We start from the raw sequence: 18924 nt of genomic DNA, 5'->3' as shown, positions 1-18924 counted from the left end.
TGACTCCGGGCGTTCTCAGTACGTGCTGCGGGTTGGGGATCGGTGTCAGCCTTGGAGGTGGCGGCGCGCTCGGGAGGAGGTCCGAGTTGCCTCTGGGTCAGCTATAGGTCACCCATTCGATCGGGCACCGAGGGAGAGACTGTGCGAGTAGGGGGCGCCTGACTCCTTGGAACCTGCCTCTGTCTTCAGTTCGCGCCCCCCTGGAGGAAGCAGGTGCGGACCGTTTCTCTCCGCCATGTAAAGCTTTGGGGGACCCCTTTGGATTACAGGCTTTGGTGAACAGCGCTTTGTATACTGTCTTTCCTTGGCAAGATTTTTTTCCTCTTGGCACAACCAAGACGCCCTCCGTAGTCCTCCCTGTAACACCCCTCATAACACTTTCCAGACTTGGGCTGACATTCTGAGGGATTTCTGAGAACGGCTCCCCCAAGCTTCCAGCTCCTGCATCACTTTCCCTTAAAGGTATATAGAATATTAATATATTTGTAAACTTTCCTCTTAAGCAAAATGTGGCAGAGGTTACTCACTAAGGCATTTACAGTTTGCTGGAAAAAAAATGTGTAATAAGGTTGGATAGCATGTAAATCTTGTTTGAAGTCTTTTTGTGATCCTGCAAGGTCCTGTTGAAAGTGCCTCCCCCTAATCTGTTTTAGGGAAAGCTTTTATCCAGTTTAAAGCCTTTGGTTTGTGCCCCTACCGCGGCAACTGTTTATGGGATTAAGGTCAGGGAAGAATCTGAGTAAATTGCACCCTTAGTTATGACCTCTGCCTTCCTGCTCATGAATGTTGGGTCCCAGTCTAGAACTCCTACAAATCCCAGACGCATTTCCCAAGACCACAATCACAGTTTAGCGGCTCCTCCCCACCCCAGCACTTCTTTCAGAATTTTCAGTCAGTCATAGGAAGTGGACTTTTATTATAAACACCAGGTAGGTGCAAAGGGCATATTTCTACAGAAGATTTTTAACCTGTGGCTTTTTCCTCAAAACTTTGGAATAGTTCAAAGAACGGAATAAATTCCAAATCACTGGTTGTCTTTTAAGACCATTATGGATACTCATTTATGTCTCCAGAGGTGGGCTCTGAGTTTTAATTTAGAGCAAAGGGAACACAGTAATCGACCAGTGTCTTAGCACATGATTTGGCTCATAGTAGGTACTAAATGTATATTCAATGAATTAATGAGAGAATAAATAAGTCTATCCACACATATACCTTATTTCCCATATCTCCTGTTACTAAAGACCTCACTTTAGTAACAGCTCTAATGAGATTTAAGCTATGGATATGCCTAAATATACAGAAGTCCTTATTCTGTTAGTTTTCTAATAATTTTTAACCTGACTGTTGATTTCATTATGTGTATTCTTTGTTGCATGTGAACTTTTATTATAATGTAAAAGATCAAATCCAAAGTAATGAATGTTTTCCTTTTCTGAGGAAAGGACCCTGCAGTCATGTTTGGATCTTCATTTGTCCTGTAACACTTGGCTGGCACATTATCCATTCCCTAATGTGAACAGGGAACATTTAATCTCTGTGAATTCCAGTTGTCCTGTAATTGCACAACTGCAGGGAACAAACTTTTGACCCAGGGCAGGCCATGGTACAGGCAGACCTGGTGGATATGGCTGTGAGGGTTTGCAGCTGTCACGGTTGGGGTCTTCCAGATGGTTCCCACAACACCAATCCCTGTTTGAGAATCTCACTTAAAAACTGGAATGTTCACAAGATAATCTGTGAACACCAGGCAAAGTAAACAGATGGCCAGCTGGTTCTCAGGATTCCCAAACTCAAGCTCTATCCTTCAAACTGATCTTTCAATAGGATAATATTTGTTTTAAAACACACGTGCAAAATAATCCTAGATATATCTTATTCATGTATGTACAGACAACAAATGGAACAGCAGTTACCTCTGAGAAGAAACTGGAGGATGGAAGGGTGGTGAAGAACTTTGGCTTTAGATTTAGTATCTGAATTTATATAAGAATATATTTATTATATTACTGTATGATTTAAAAATAATTAAAAGTAACTATATTCATGCTCTAGACCCTGCTCCTTCTTTAATAGCTCCCTACTGGGAGTGCCTGGGTGGCTCAGTTGGTTAAGTGTCTGCCTTTGGCTCAGGTCCTGATCCCTGGGTCCTGGGATGGAGACCATATCATTGGGCTCTGTGCTCATCGGGGAGCTGGCTTCTCCCTTTGCTCTGCTTGTGTTCTCTCTCTGTGTCAAATGGATAGGTGAAATCTTTAAGAACAAAAAAAAAGTAGCTCTCTTTGGCCTACAAGCTAAAGTCGAACATCAACAGGCAAGAGCAGGTCTGGCTTTCTCGAAGGGCACCCAGTACCCTACAAGGTCTCAACCCTCTAGGTGTTCATATATACTCTTCCCTTCACTTAGAATGGTCTTCCACCTGATCCACCAGAATGAATTACTTCTGTTTTACCCCTAGAAATCATAGATGTGTGAAAAAGTGAAAGAGAAATGAACACTTAGTTTTTCACAGTAGTATCAGTTCTTGGAATACATCCTTTATTATTTTTTTAAACAATTTTATTTATTTATTTGACAGTGAGAGAGAGATCACAAGTAGGCGGGAGGGGGGGGGGAAGCAGGCTCCCTGCTGAGCAGAAAGCCCGATGTGGGGCTTGATCCCAGGACCCTAAGATCATAACTTGAGCTGAAGGTAGAGGCCTAACCTAGTGAGCCATCCAGGCGCCCTGGAATACATCCTTTAAAGCTGCCCAGCATACTTTTGACTACAGCGTTATTTATCAAATTATGCTGAGACCCAAGACTGAGAATGAAGGCTGTTTCCTTACTGCCAGACCCAGTCTGTGTCAGATACATGCCACACTGGATTATAGGGATCAGACATGGAGTGGAGATTTTGGAACTGCCCAAGAAAGATGCTGACATGTGTATTCTGAGCTTGCTACTTATCAAAAAAAGGTTCCATCAAATAAGTTATAAACCGTCACTTATTTTTTAGAACTTGTTCTGTTTTTTAAAGATTAAAAAAATATATTTTATTTACTTATTTGACAGAGATCACAAGTAGGCAGAGAGACGAGGAAGCAGGCTCCCCACTGAGCAGAGAGCCCGATGTGGGGCTCAATCGTAGGACCCTGGGATCATGACGCAAGCCGAAGGCAGAGGCTTATCCCACTGAGCCACCCAGGTACCCCTAAAGATTTTTATTTATTTATTTATTTGAGAGAGAGAGCTTGAGCAGGAAGGGGTAGAGGCAGAGGGTGAGGGAGAAGCAGATTCCCTGCTGAGCAAGGAGCCAGATGTGTTTTTTTTTTTTTTTTAAGATTTTATTTATTTATTTGACAGAGAGAAATCACAAGTAGATGGAGAGGCAGGCAGAGAGAGAGAGAGGGAAGCAGGCTCCCTGCTGAGCAGAGAGCCCGATGCAGGACTCGATCTCAAGACCCTGAGATCATGACCCGAGCCGAAGGCAGCAGCTTAACCCACTGAGGCACCCAGGCACCCCAGATGTGGGTCTTAATCCCAGGACCGTGGCATCATGACCTGAGCAGAAGGCAGACACTCAAGTGACTAAGCCACCCAGGACCCCCCCACCCCAATCAAACTTTAAAAGCAGCTGGCACACAAAAATGCCTCTCTCTGGAAACAATATTGTACCTTCTTATGTAAGCTAATTTTTATTCACTGCTAACTTTTTAATATAGAAGATCCTAAGCAAAGGTAACATCTTTTGATCATCTGACAATTTAGTATCTCATTAGTGTTTCTTCTGTAAGTAGCAATGTGATACTCTATCTTCTGGAAGAAAAGTTACAATAAAGAAATCTGGGAAACAAGAATTATACTATTATTGTACAAAATAAAGAAGCTTCTCTCTGTAGGGTTCTAGAAAGCTTTATGAATTCTTAGAGCTAATGAAGATCGTGATTAAATACTAACTGAAATGAGAAAATATTATTATTATTATTATTACTTAAAGATTTTATTTTTATTTATTTGACAGAGAGAGAAAGATCACAAGTATGGAAAGAAGCAGGCAGAGGGGGAGGAGGAAGCAGGCCCCCTGCTGAGCAGAGAGCCTGATGTGGGACTTGATCTCAGCCCACTGAGCTACCGAGGCATCCCAAGAAAATCTTTTTGAAAGAAATTGTGTAGCATAGTGCCTGCATATTAATAGGCACTCAGTTACCATGGGCTCCCACTTCTTTGTCTCTGAGCACCAATGTCTAAAACATTAAATTCCCTGATCAAGGTTAAAAACATCTGCAAATAGAGGTAGGGTAGGAAAGTGGTTAGGCCCACAGACTGGTGTCAGACCAGTGGAGTATGAACTCTGTATCTGCCACTTATTAGCTATTTAATGTTCTGGAAAAATGAGGATGGAGAACAATATCTGCTTCACAAGGTTATTTGGAATGATAAAATGAGATTGCTCCGGTCAAGTCCTTGGAAATCTGGCTAGCACCCAGTAAGTATTAGCTAGTAATAATGCTTTTGAGAACCTATGGTGTTCCAGGCACTGTGCTAGTGCATTGCATGTATATATTCCTCATGACATCCCTTGCAAAACAGGTACAACTTTCATTTCATAAAAAGGAAATGGATTTAGAGAGGGTGAGTAACCAGCCTAGACTTAAGGTCAGTGGCAAGGCCATCGCTCATGACATGTTTGTTGAATCTGTCTGCCTTTCAAAATCTTCTATCTTCACTTTGAAACTGTTTGATGAATATTAAGAAAAGTGGTTGAGGTGCCTGGGTGGCTCAGTCATTAAGCATCTGCCTTTGGCTCAGATCATGATCCCAGGGTCCTGTGATAGAGTCCTGCATCTGGCTCCCTGCTCAGCGGGAAGCCTGCTTCTCCCTCTCCCACTCCCCCTGCTTATGTTCCCTCTCTCACTGTGTCTCTGTCAAATAAATAAATAAAATCTTAAAAAAAAAAAAAGAGTGGTGAAAAGTTATACTGTCTTAAATACAAAGTATAAAAAAAATAAGCATCTTTCAGCAGCCATGCTCAGATAAACTTTTGTCACCCAAATCAAACCATGAGTAAAATTCTTTTTTTTTTTAAACAGAATTTACTGTGGTCTTGAGGTTCTAATCCTAGTATTGTCACCAGCAAGCTTTTGCTAAGTCCCTGTTTCATCATCTCTTAAATGAAATTTTGAGTTATGAAATCACAGAACCTTCTCTAAATTCTTTTCTTCCTATTGGTCTAAAGGCATTTCAGCAAGCTATTGCTGCCATCCAGAGGAGAAAATATTGTTGCAGGCTCAAAGAAGGCATTCTAGCAGTATTAGATTACACTGACAATAATATCTAGGACTTACTGAGTATCTACTATGTGTCAGGCAGTTCCTTGGGCATATTCTATGTGTATTTCTATTCTGGAAGGTAGGTATTACCCATGTTTTAAATTGAGAAATCATTAAAGAATTTAAGTAACTTGTTGTAGGTCACCCAACTTTTAATATGTAACTGAATTGTTTTGAGTCTGATATTTTTGTACAAGAGGAACCAAAATAGAAGCATCTTGCATAAGGAGGCAGTGTTTTTGCAAATCCATCCTTTCAGCCAGAGCACAGAATAGGCTATTCCAACGAGGACCTCGGACCTAGGCAACAGCATGTGCACCTCTTAATCTAGTTAAAGCTGTCACTACTCTAGCATAAAAATTATTTGTTCAGGGGCGCCTGGGTGGCTCAGTGGGTCGAGCCGCTGCCTTTGGCTCAGGTAATGATCTCAGGGTCCTGGGATCAAGGCCCGCATCGGGCTCTCTGCTCAGCAGGGAGCCTGCTTCCCCCCATCTCTCTGCCTACTTGTGATCTCTCTCTCTCTGTCAAATAAATAAATAAAATCTTTAAAAAAAAATTATTTGTTCAGTGTAATAAAATGCAGAGTCCCGTATCTAGAAACTCTGAATTAAGGTCTGGAGTTGGGCTCAGGAACCTACATTTTGGGGCACCTGAGTGGCCCAGTCCATTAAATATCTGTCTCTTGATCTCAGCTCATGTCATGATCTCAGGATCGTGAGTTCAAGACCCATGTCAAGCTCCATGCTGAGGTGGAGCCTACTTAAAAAAAAGGGGGGGGGGAATCTTACACTTTATGTATGTATGTATGTAATCTACATTTTTTTTTAAAGATTTTATTTATTTGTCAGAGAGAGAGAGGGAGAGAGAGTGAGCACAGGCAGACAGAGTGGCAGACAGAGGCAGAGGGAGAAGCAGGCTCCCTGCCGAGCAAGGAGCCCGATGTGGGACTCGATCCCAGGACGCTGGGATCATGACCGGAGCTGAAGGCAGCCGCTTAACCAACTGAGCCACCAGGTGTCCCTGTAATCTACATTTTAAATAGGTATTCTAGGTGACTCTAGCTTAGCTGAGAAACACTGCTCAGTCATACTGGATTGTGATTTCTGTAGGGGGCCTGAAACTGTAAATAGTTTCCTGAGACCTACCTGGGATGTATAACATTTACCTTTCCAAAATGGGCTGCCAAACTGCAGATGGCATTTCTAAACCTGGTGTTTGCGCTCCAGGCCCAAGATGGGCTTGAGGCTCTCTGGATGGGAAACTGCCCTGAGTCTTGCACTCTTGCCTCAAGATTTCATGGGTATAAAAGGTATTTCATAGTATATCAATCATGCCAATCATGATACCATTTCCCTTTCTAGCTCATACAGCGTCACCCACAGCCCCCTACTTGGCATTAGGTAGTGTTTTTGTGCAGGTGAAATAATGGGGACCAGACTGGGTCTTAACTCACAGTCTGGCCAAGGGCTAGAGGGGGTCTGGCATCAAAGATTCTGTGCAGCAAGGCCAATGGTATTAGCTAAATAAGACAGGCTCTGGCCAGAATGTGGGGTGGGGTGGCAGACTGGAGACCATTCACCACTAGCTAGTTAAGAGATCAGAAGGGATAAGCAGAAAGCTGTGCCCTCAGTGAGGTTCTGTACTCCCTCTGGCAGTGTCTGAGTGGGCATTTTCTTAGGTCCCCTGCTATCACCGCTCCTGCGCAGGCAAGCTCCTAGATGGCACTGATTCGCATTCTCTCTGAATTCCACAACATGACCTTAGCCCCTGAAGGGGGGAAGTGGTCCGTGCATATTAACTGGAAAACGACAGCAAAAAAGCACTTTCACACAGTCACTGATTTTAAAAACTGTTTGGGGAGCAGTTGTTTTTTGTTTTCTAATCTTCAGCCCCATTTCTTGACGAAACTAAAGTTCAAGGAGGGTAACTTGTTAGAGACCAAAGAGCTAATCAGTGGTGGAGCCAAAACTCTCCATTAGAATAGAATACCTGAATGATAACCCACATTCTTATTTTTACAACAAAGATCTTGTAAATTCCTTTCCGCCCTCCCTATAACTGTGGCTGTAGTTAGGATCTTCACACTCCTAACTTCCCACCAGACCTTCCTGCCACAGCTTCTCCCTCTGCTCTACCTTCCACTCCACCACCAGAGTTACCTTTCCAAAATGCCAGTCCGGTCATCACTTCCCTGATTACTGCATAGGAGACAAAGGTCCAAAGTCTCATGGTTTTCAAAGCCCTCAGTGACATGGCCCCCATCTTGCTCTTCCAGTCTTGTCTCCATCCACCCTATTCCAGTTGGTTCCAAATACTCTGCTCTTTTTCCCAGTGTTTAACATGCCATTTGCTGCTCTTCCATGATCCAATGTCAGCTTTTTTCCAGCCAGGTGCATATATATCTGTAAGCACATAACTAGCTCATACGTTGAAGAGATTGCATTACAAATTTGTGGTTTAAAGAATGATAATAAAAGGCTATCATGCTCCCACTGTCTAGTTAAGAAGCACATTTCCATAACCCATAACCCATTGTGAAAGTGTTCTTTTATGCCTCTGTGCGTGCTAGGATGCTTTAGTCTGCATGGTGACCTCATCATCATTTGGAGGCTCAGATGCAGCTTTACCTCCTCCAGAAAGCCTCCACTGAATCCCTTAAGGGAGACCTAATGCTTCCATTATGCCTCCATTATGGCATTCGTAACAGTATTATACTTGCCTACATGTCTGCCTCCCCAGCAGATTGAAGATACCAAATATTACTTAATCTCTGAATCTCCAGCAAGCAGGATAAAGTCTGGGGTCCTCCTGGGAACAGCCTATTCTGTGCTCTGGCTGAAAGGATGGATTTGCAAAAACATTCCCTCCAAAGCAAGTGTTCCAAAAATGGGATGGATATCTATAAAACCTGGTTTGCCTGAGAGAATTCTGGTTTATGCCTGTTGTGCAGGAGTAATTATTATAAGTGCTTCCTTTACTCATGAATGTGCCTAATTTAGATGACCAATTATATGATCACCCTATCAATAAATGTGGAATGGATTTATTAATGAGAGGAGAACAATCTGTACTGATAGAATCTAGGCAGGAAGAGCTGGTATGTAAAAATTTTCAAAAATTCAACAGCTGGCTGCTGCATCTCCTTCCTGCCCCAGGAGTGCTTGACTCTCTTGGAGACAGGAGTTTGCACAAACCAGATGCTCAATAACCTTAACTGCACAATTAAGTTGAAAAATGTTAACATATCCCTACATTAAGAAAACCTAGATGTAGGGTTCCTGGGTGGCTGAGTGGGTTAAGCCTCTGCCTTGAGCTCAGGTCAGGATCTCAGGGTCCTGGGATCGAGCCCCAAATTGGGCTTTCTGCTCAGCAGGGAGCCTGCTTCCCCCTCTCTCTGCCTGCTTCTCTGTCTACTTGTGATCTCTCTCTCTGTCAAATAAATAAATAAAATCTTAAAAAAAAAAAAAAGAAAGAAAGAAAACCTAGATGTAAACCATGAATTTATAGTACAGATTCATGTGACAGAGATGATTAAATATTATGTATGTTTACTGCTTTATGAGAATTGGATGGTAGATAAATTTAGAGAGCTGACTTTACTGCTTACTGAAAATCAGAAATGTAGATTAAATATTGCTGAAATGATAGCTTAGTCAATGGGGACATATGATCTAAAAAATTTCATAGATGCACTTTTTTAAAAGAAACTATTGTAGGGGTATGTGTGTCTATACACACACACATACACACTAATTACTAGTTAGTTGTATTTGCTTTTAGGGAAAGATAAAAATCTCCTTGAGTTTCACATTATAAATAGTTTTATTTAAAGCTCTTTTTGTTATTCAAATAGAAAAGTGGTTTTAACTACTGTTAAACAAAAAATGGGAAGTGAAGTAATTCATCTTTTGACAATAATCTTCCTTCCTTTCTCTTCAACAGTGTCATCTTCTTTGATAGTCAAGGTAATTCCTTGTAAATAAGGCTTTTAATAAATTACAAATATGTAGTAGGTTCTTATCCATCTACTTCCTAACTACTTAATGCACTGTTGCATAGCAACAATTTTTTTTTCCCTGCTTCTTTATTGGAAGTCTGAGAGTCTGAAATCTGCATTGCCTTGGCTGAGGTTGGGAATCTTTCTGGTACCAGGGGTGCAGATACCCATTGTAGAAATCAGTAGCTGTTAGTGTTTTCTTGAGCATCACTGATCGAACACCAATCCAGCCATCCTAAGGGCAAAAGACAAACAGTAAATGGGGTGTTGGCAAAACTGGAGGTAAATCTTAGCATATACAACTTTTAGCATGAAAACAAACCCACAAATCTTTACCAAATGCCTAGCTACAGATAGCACTGTACTAAGTAACATATATGATTCTTTGACTCTAAACTTATTATCGAGTGACAACAAATGTATAGACCTATATAAATTAAACCTATTGAAATATAAAGGGGGCAGAATAAAAAAGTGTGTCATCTTGGCATGGTACTTTATAGTTTTCAGAATATGTCCATGTATCTTACTATGACTGGTCATCAAAAATGTAACTGCTCTAAAAGTAGGCAGATCCAATATCATCCCCAGCGGAAACTGATTTAAGAGAAAACTGATGCCCAGGGAGGTGTGCGATTTGTCCGAGGCGACATAACTCATGGGACTTAAACTCACATGTTCAGACAACCCCAACTCCTTCTATGAGAGCAAACTGAAGATTTGCAGGACAGACCTATAAAGACCCAGACAACAGCAAACATATCCACCATACACCGTTCGAGAATAAGCAAGATGAAGAGAGTCTGATGTGGGAGCTGTGGATCTACAGTCTGTGTAGGTCAGATCACCCTATCATACATTATAAACTTGGCCTCTTGAGCAGGAAACATGGCACATCAACACCATATGAAGGAAAATATCAGGAAATGGAAGAAATGTGGAACGTCTCTCAGGCCACTGTCATAAAATAATAATGGTTCGAAAGTCATTTTAAATAGGTTAAGAAATCTCCTCTTTAACCACTATTGAACAGTAAAAGCAAGTAGGATACCTGCACTGTAGTAGTTCAGCTAGATACTCTGCCATGGCTATCTTCTGTGATCACCAAATGAACAACGTGAGTTGCTAGTTAAATAAGACTTGTTAATTACTAACAAGAACTTGTTAATTAAATTGGGCTGCTGAGAATATACAAGTTTCTTTTAAAAGAGCACTAAACTTACCGAATCTTCTTTCAGTAATAATGCCTTGGTAAGACTTCATCACTTTCAAAAATTATAATAGTGACTCTATTTCTTAAGAAAAATTAAACTGTACATTGGCTCACTCTGATGGATTAAACAGTTGAGTGAAGTCTTAACTAAAAACGATAAACCCTAAACTCAGTAGAACAAGTATAATTTAAAGCTAAAGGCAAATGTACCTTGCAACAAACCAGCAGTATTTGTGACTGTTTGTGGTATACTACTGATCCTGGAGTAACACGTTGTCCTCTTAATTTTAGATCTAAAGAATTGGGGGGAGGGGAGAAGGATATGAGAAAGAATAAATAATTATGCAACTTCATGGTGCTTAAAAATGAAAAAACATCCTAGGAGGGAATACTAATACCAGAGGGCATACCTGCTGATACCCTGACTCCGTAATCCAAACTTACAATGGAGCCATGGTGCTCTAGTGCATCTCAAACCCAAAGGGAAGCTTTCCATACACATAGGAACTTACCAGACCTTTACCCAGTCTCCCAAAGATCAACCGAAAATGTCAAATTTAGAAGTTCTGACCATTTGGGGGAGATAACTAGCTACCAGTGGAGAGGTATACAGGAAGCTTACGATCCAAGCTGACCCTTCCATCCATGACCCAGGAAATCCCATTCTTAGATATCTGTGGAACTCCCAACTCCCTCTGAGCTGGACCACCTCCCTCTGTGGCTCCCACTCCTTCAGTCCACCATACTGGGAGGGTACTGATGGGCCTCAGAATGGACTGTGTCACAAAATGCTATACCCTGGCCTAGGATTCTCCCTGAGTTGCCCAGGGATTTTCATTATGATATTCAGCAGAATGAAACTGACCAAGTCATTCTGCACTCCCTGAAAACCTTAATGTAGGAAATTACAGAGCTTAAAATGGGATAGTAAGACTCCTTTGCCTACTTCTCACATTCTTAGGATGACCAATGAAAAAATACATGAGAATGAACATTGCAAAGAGTAAGACAATAAATGAATGTAAAGCATTATCATTACTGAACAAACTAAAAGAATCCTTATTTTTAGTAAATGTGACCTATGGTAAAAGAGTCACATTTTCAAATGGACTACAGTGAAAATGTTTTCCACATCAGCTATTCAAAAGTTAGTACCAGCGAGGACTGAACTATTAACTTCTACCAAATCCAGAAGTTTAATGGTATTATCCATCCATAGAGTCTGCAACGGAATCTGCAAATAAAATTAAAGAAGGTATGATAATGGAATACACTCAACCCCCAAATCCTTTTCAACTACTATTTTGCATTAATCTGGTCTGACTCTCCCAGTTACAGAAGAATTGGGAACTGAGTCTCTAAATCTTATGATACAGTACACAGCTGTGTACCCTCTACAACAGTCTCTAAGACTGATAAGATCTTAAACACTATTTTAAAAATCAATGTTTATATCTTTATTGATATTTCTAATTTAAATTTATGTTCATTGTAAGAAATGCAAGCATTACAACAATTATATTTTAAAAACTTAGAAAGTAGGCATGCCTGGCTGGCTTAGTCAGAAGAGCTTGTGACTCCTGAACTCAGGGCTTTGAGTCCGAGTCCCACGTTGGGCGTAAAGATACTTAAATTAATAAAACTTAAAAAAAATTTTTTTAATTTAGAAATTATTCTGTACTCTCATCCCCAGAAGTAACCACTGTTAACAATTTGATTGGTATATCCTTTTCTTTCTTTCCTGCAAATATTACAAAAATATAGAACATACTCTTACAAGGAAGTTTTTTACCTAACGCTGAAGCACGGGCAACTTTCATAAGCGTATGCATGTCTATTTCCTCTCTATCTGTGGCACAGTACTCCCATCATGACTATATCATAATTTATGCAACCAATACCTTTATGATGGACATTTCAATTATTTTCAATTTCTTGCTACTATTAATAGCAATTCTTCCCAGTATATGGACTTTTAATCTTGGGTATAGTAATTTTTTTCCTGTGCATAAGTTTTTTTTTTTATTTTTATGAAGTAATATTAACCAGTTTTTTCTCTCATGGCTCCAGTAATTCACATCATGCTTAAAAAGTCCCTTACACTATAAGATTATTAAATATTACACTTACACTTTAAGATTATTAAATATAATAAAATTATTCAACAGTGCTTTTCCCTCAGTTCTTTCTGGTTTCCCATCTTTACATTTAAATGCTTGATCCATTTTTCTTTTTTTGATCATTATTTTGACTTTGAAAGTCAGGATTTGAGGGCCTCAGGATTTGGTTACCCTCTAATGGCTAACCAGTTCGGTTGTCCCAACCCTATTTACTGGACAATCCATCTCACCCTGCCCCACAATGTGAAGTGACACTTTCGTCACATTTTGATTTCAGACTAATAAAAATTAACATGTAGTGGGAAATAAGTTCTCTCAAATTTCTGAAGTAAATACAGTATCTTCAGACTGTAGCTCAATCCTCTATTTCATAGACAAGGAAAGGGAGGCCCAGAGAAATGCAGCTATTTTCCCAAGTTTAGACACAGCTAGAGCCTAGGACCAGAATCTAGGTTTTTTCATTCTCAGCTCAATGCTCTCTTTATCACCTCCCCTAAAGAGGTCATTTAATTTTCAGAAGAGTTAGATTGTTTCAAAGATTTCAAAATCATATGTTTGCATGGATTTAATTCACAAGTTTATCTCCTTTGATCTTGGCAGTTGTGGACATGGTGATTAACCCTGTTTTAGAGGTAAAAAAGCAAAAACGCAGAGAAAATAACAGGTTTTGCTCTTGGTTAGTAAATGTCAGCTCTAGGAATGAAATTTCACCTTCTGGTTCGTAAGTGCTCATTCTGTTATGGCCCAAGCTTTTTCTAGATGGAGAGGAAAGGTGAATTGCAGAAGATAACAATCATTATATGGTAATGGAACTGTGTTTAACTTTTTTAAGTTTTTGAAACTTTTTTTTTTTTTAAGAGATTTTATTTATTTGACAGAGACACAGTGAGAGAGGGAACACAAGCAGAGGGAGTGGGAAAGGGAGAAGAAGGCTTCCCAAGAAGCAGGGAGCCTGATGTGGGGCAGGAACCCAGGACCCTGGGATCATGACCTGAGCCAAAGGCAGACGCTGAATGACTGAGCCACCCAGTTGCCCCAAGATTTTATTTTTAAGTAATCTCTATACCCAATGTGGGGCTTGAGCTCACAACTCCAAGATCAAGAGTTACACACTCTACCAACTGAACCAAACAGCAACTTTGTTTAACTTTTAAGGAACTGTCAAACAATTTTTTCATAGCTATTGTACCAGTTTATATTCCCATCCCAGAAATGTAAGATAGTTCCAAATTTCTCCACATCCCTGTCAACACTTGTTATTGCTTGTTTTTTTTAAATTTTTTTTATTTAAAGATTTTATTTCTTTGACAAAGAGAGAGATTACAAGTAAGCAGAGAGGCAGGCAGAGGTGGTGGGGGGGCCGGGGTGGGGAGCAGGCTCCCTGCTGAGCAGAGAGCCCCATGCTCATGACCTGAGCTGAAGGCAGAGGCTTAACCCACTGAGCCACCCAGGTGTGCCTATTGTCTGTTTTTTTAAATTTATAGCAATCCTAGTGGGTGTGAAGTGGTATCTCTGTACAGTTTTGATTTGCATTTCCCTAATGACTAATGAAAATGACCATCTTTTCATGTGTTTAGTGGCCATTTATAGATCTTCTTGGAAGAAGTTATCTATTTAGAAGCTTTGCCCATTTTCTAATCACGTTTGTCTTTTTGTTGTACAGTTGGAAGAGATCCTTATATAGATACTGGACTATTATCAATACATGATTTGCAAATATTTTCTTCCACTCCATAGGTTGTCTCTTTGTATTCTTGATAGTGTTCTTTGAAGCCCCAACAGTTGTTAATTTTCATGTCTAATTTCTCCATTTTTAGTTTGGTTGTTTAGGCTGTAGGCAACATATCTAAGAACCACTGCCTAATTCAAGGTCATGAAGATTTACTCTTAAGTTTTCTTCCAAGAGTCTTATCATTTTAGCTCTTATATTTAGGTCTCTGATCCATTTGGAGTTTGTGAGGTAGGAATCCAAATTCATTTCTTTTTTATTGTAGATACCCAACTGTCCAAGCACCATGTGTTAAAAAGATTATTCTTTCCCCATCAAACTATATTGGTACCACTATCAAAAATCGATTGACAATAAACATGAAGGTTTATTTCTGGGCTCTCAATTCTATTCCATTGAAAAATAGGTCTATCCTTATGTCAGTATCCCACTGCCTTCATTACTGTAACTTTGTAGTAAGTTTTGAAATTAGGAAGGGTGAGTTCTTTAACTTTGTCCTTTTTCAAGGTTTTTTGGCAATTCTGGATCTCTTGGGATGCCATATGAATTTCAGGATCAGCTTGTCAATTTCTGCGAAGACATCAACTGGGATTTTTATAGGAATTGTGTTGAATCTGCAGATCAATTTGGGGAACAGTGCCTTCTTAACAATATTAAGTCTTCCAACCCAAGAACAACTAGGTCCTTCGATTTACTTACATCTTCTTTACTGCTTATTAACTCTAAAGTTTCTTTTAGATTCTTGATGATTTTCTATATATAAGATCATGTCATCTGCACATGGAGTTTTACTTACTCCTTTGCAGTCTGACTCTGTATTGTTTCTTTTTTCTTGCCTAATAGCCCTGGCTAGAACCTCCAGCACAATGCTAAATAGAAGTGGTGAGACTGGACATTTTTGTCTTGTTCCTGATCTTAGGTGGAAAGCGTTCAGGCTTTCACCATTAAATATGATGTTAGCTGTGGGTTTTTGTCAGGTTGAGGAAGTTCCCTTCTTAGATTGTTGTACATTTTTATCATGAAAGGGTGTTGGATTTTGTCAAGTGCTTTTTCTCCATCTATTGAGTAAATTCTGTGGCTTTTGCCCTTTATTCTATTATATGGTGTATTACATGTATGTTGATTCAACCTTGCATTCCTCATATAATCCTACTTGGTCATGGTATACAATCCTTTTTTATATGTTGTTTAATTTAGTTTACTAATTCTTCTGAGAATTTTCGCCGCTATATTCATTAAGGATATGGATTTTGGCTTTCTTTTCTTGTGAAGTCTTTATCTTGTTTAGCCTACCTTAGGTTTTGTACTAGCTGCTCCCTCTGCCTAGAATGCCATTTTCCTAATCTCAGCATGATTCATGGCTCCATCATGTATTTCAGATCTAAACTTAAATGTCAGTTTAGAGGTGCCTTTTCCATCTACCGAATCTAAAATAACCTTCAGTTAGTCTATCACATTTTCTTCTTTTAATTTTCACCAAAGAACTTATCACACTATCGGGTATTTTTATTTATTTGCTTATTTGTTTCTGTTTTCTCACATCTTCTTTATCTCTGGTACCAGTACAATGCCTGACACATAATAGGCTTTCAAAAAATATTTTGTTTAGGGACACCTGGGGGGCTCAGTCAGTTAAGCATCTGTCTTCGGCCCAGGTCATGATCCTAAGGTCCAGGGATTGAGTCCAGCATCAGGCTCCTTGCTCAGCAGGGAGCCTACTTCTCCCTCTGCCTGCTGCTCCCCCTGCTTGTGCTTTCTCTGTCTCTCTGACAAATCAAATATTTAAAAAAAATTTGTTTAATGAATGCATGAATAATAGCAGATAACATTTAATGAGTACCTACTCCTTGCCAGATACTATACTAGATGCTTTATATACATTATATCAGCCCTAATTACCAGATGAACAAACTAAAGCTCAGAGGTTAAATAATAAGTGGCAGAGACAAGGTGGAGCCCAGTTCTGACTGGCTCTAACGTCCATGTTGCTTTCCCTATGCCTTCTGTTGCAGTGGGAAAAGTACTGGGTTTGAAGTCAGACTGGTTCAAAACCTGCCTCCCACTAACTGGCAATGGTACCTTGAGCAATATTCAGTACCATCCATTCTTTACCTTAAGCCTCAATTTCATCAATTTAAAATCAGATGATACCCACATAAGGCCGTGATCCTCACTGAAGAACTTGGCACGCTAGAAGTATTTAGTGGCAGATCTCCATCTTAATCAATGTTAATAACAGGTGGCCAAGGGGCGCCTGGGTGGCTTAGTGGGTTAAAGCCTCTGCCTTCGGCTCAGGTTATGATCCCAGGGTCCTGGGATCAAGCCCTGCAATGGGCTCTCTGCTCAGCAGGGAGCCTGCTTCCCCCTTTCTCTCAGCCTACGTGTGATCTCTGTCAAATAAATAAATAAAATTTTTTTAATAAATAAATAAATAAATAAAAATAACAGGTGGCCCATTTAAAAACCCCACACTTGGTAGACCCCATTTCAAACAACACAAGAGGCTATCAAAATAAAGGGGGAAAAACCTGATACATTTGTCAAAAAACTGAGAATTTAACTCAGGTCTTTTAATAAGTATTTTTTTAATTTTTAAAAAAGATTTTAAGTAATCTCTAAAAACCCTCAATGTGGGGCTTGAACTTACAACCCAGAGATCAAGATGCATATGCTCCACCAAATGAGCCAGCCAGGCACCTCACATATCTTAATAAGTATGTAATAAATACTGTAAGTATAAATAAGAACTATTTAATAAATAAGTTACAGTTACAACTCCACTTTGTGAACCATCTGTAGAAATTGAGGATTTAAGAATTCAGTTGTAAAAAACTGGCTATAGGCAGAAAGACATACTGGGAAAAGCATTGGATTAGATGTTAGAAGATTTAGACTCATTATTTTGTGATGGGGCACCCTGAAGTCCATACACACACACACACACACACACACACACACACGAATATATATTCAAAAGTCCTTTGTGAATTTTAAGGTTCATATAAAAACTTGAAGTTTAAAGAATATTTAAAAAATGAATTTCATACACAAAGAAGAATTTTTGAAAGCAAGGACTCAAACATATTTGTACACCAATGTTCACAGTAGCATTATTCACAACAGCCAAAAGTGGGAAACAACCCAAACCTCTGCTGACTGATGAAGGGATAAACAAAATGTGGCATATACATACAACAGAATGTTTTCCTTAAAGAGGAATGACATTCTAATACATGGTACAGCATGGATGAACCTTAAGGACATGATGCTAAATGAAATAAGCCAGACACAAAAGGACAAATATGATTCCACTTATATGAGGTACCTAGAATAAACAAATTCTAAGAGACAGGAAGTAGATAGTGGTTACCAGCGACTGTGGGAAGGGGTATAGGGGAATTAGTGTTCAGTGGGTACAGAGTTTCAGTCTGGGATGATTACAAAGTTCTGGAGATGGATGGTGGCAATGGTTGCACAATGATATGCTACTGATTTATACACTTAAATCATGAATGCTACTGATTTATATGCTTAAAAATTGTTAAAATGGTTTATGTTATATATCTTTTATCAGATTAAAAGTTTTAAGAATAAAATGAATTTCAGGATTCTTTAGGTTTAGTTTGCAATTCATTCCTAAATAAAAGTATTTTGAAAATGAATCACATACACAGACAATTAGGTAAAACTGCAATCTGACTTCCAACTTACTATAGTTCCAATGGCACGATAAAGTCTGAGTATCTGCTCTGAAGTTTGTTCCTCCCATTTTATACATCTGGTACCAGCAGAAATCTTAGGGGCTACAAGATAAAGCCAAGAGCAGGAGTAAATATCAGGTTCTATGTCCATGAACTGATAACTATATATTTTTTTAAGAATTTCTTTAATTATGTGAGAGAGAGAAAGAGAGAGCGAGCGAGAGAGCATAAGCAGGGGAGAGGCAGAGGGAGAGGGAGAAGCAGGCTCTCGCTGAGCAGGGAGCCTGATGTGGGGCTCAATCTCAGGACCTTGGGATCATGACCTGAGCCGAAGGCAGCTGCTTAACAGACTGAACGACACAGGCATCCCTGAAATGGCAACTATTGATGCTGACTGATAGAAGAGAACTTTTATTATTTTCTCAACTTCTGAGTATATTTGAAATTTTCCACAATTTGAGTAAATTTGAAATTTTCCATAAAAGTAAAAATAAATCAATCATATAGATATGAAAGAAAACTGGGTGAATTTCTTTGTAAACTGGGAGCAGAAAAAGCCCTTCTTACAATGACTCAAAATCCAGAAGCAATTAAATGACAAATATGAATACATAAAAATAAGCTTTTAGGGTGCCTGGGTGGCTCAGTGGGTTAAGCCGCTGCCTTCCGCTCAGGTCATGATCTCAGGGTCCTGGGATCGAGTCCCGCATCGGGCTCTCTGCTCAGCAAGGGAGTCTGCTTCCTCCTCTCTCTCTCTCTGCCTGCCTCTCTGCCTACTTGTAATCTCTCTCTGTCAAATAAATAAAATCTTTTAAAAAAATAAGCTTTTAATAAAAATAAACTTTTGTATGG

At 39.6% G+C, this 18924-nt stretch overlaps 2 protein-coding genes and 1 long non-coding RNA gene across 4 annotated transcripts in view; 2 read left to right on the top strand and 1 right to left on the bottom strand.

Annotated features, from left to right (window-relative positions):
* Positions 1 to 18924, top strand: part of SLC51B (SLC51 subunit beta) — a 48886-nt gene that overhangs the window by 110 nt on the left and 29852 nt on the right. The window lies entirely within an intron of this gene.
* LOC309867956 lies at positions 5 to 9387 on the top strand. Of its 2 annotated transcripts, XR_014313412.1 has the most exons (3): positions 5 to 213; positions 3055 to 6111; positions 6327 to 9387. It is a non-coding gene; the product is annotated as an uncharacterized lncRNA (long non-coding RNA). The 2 variants fall into 2 exon arrangements; XR_014313413.1 differs by lacking the exon at positions 5 to 213 and having other exon boundaries at positions 2372 to 6111.
* MTFMT (mitochondrial methionyl-tRNA formyltransferase) overlaps positions 9116 to 18924 on the bottom strand; it is a 22820-nt gene continuing 13011 nt past the window's right edge. Inside the window, 5 exon segments of the mRNA XM_082737279.1 lie at positions 9116 to 9390; positions 9392 to 9544; positions 10733 to 10815; positions 11678 to 11756; positions 18083 to 18174. Of these exon segments, the coding sequence (XP_082593405.1) occupies positions 9349 to 9390; positions 9392 to 9544; positions 10733 to 10815; positions 11678 to 11756; positions 18083 to 18174 (449 nt within the window). The 3' untranslated portion in view covers positions 9116 to 9348.

This window comes from Mustela nivalis (assembly GCF_964662115.1).
Source record: "Mustela nivalis genome assembly, chromosome: 6".
NCBI classification, from domain to species: domain Eukaryota; kingdom Metazoa; phylum Chordata; class Mammalia; order Carnivora; family Mustelidae; genus Mustela; species Mustela nivalis.
This window is presented reverse-complemented; position numbering and strand designations above follow the sequence as displayed.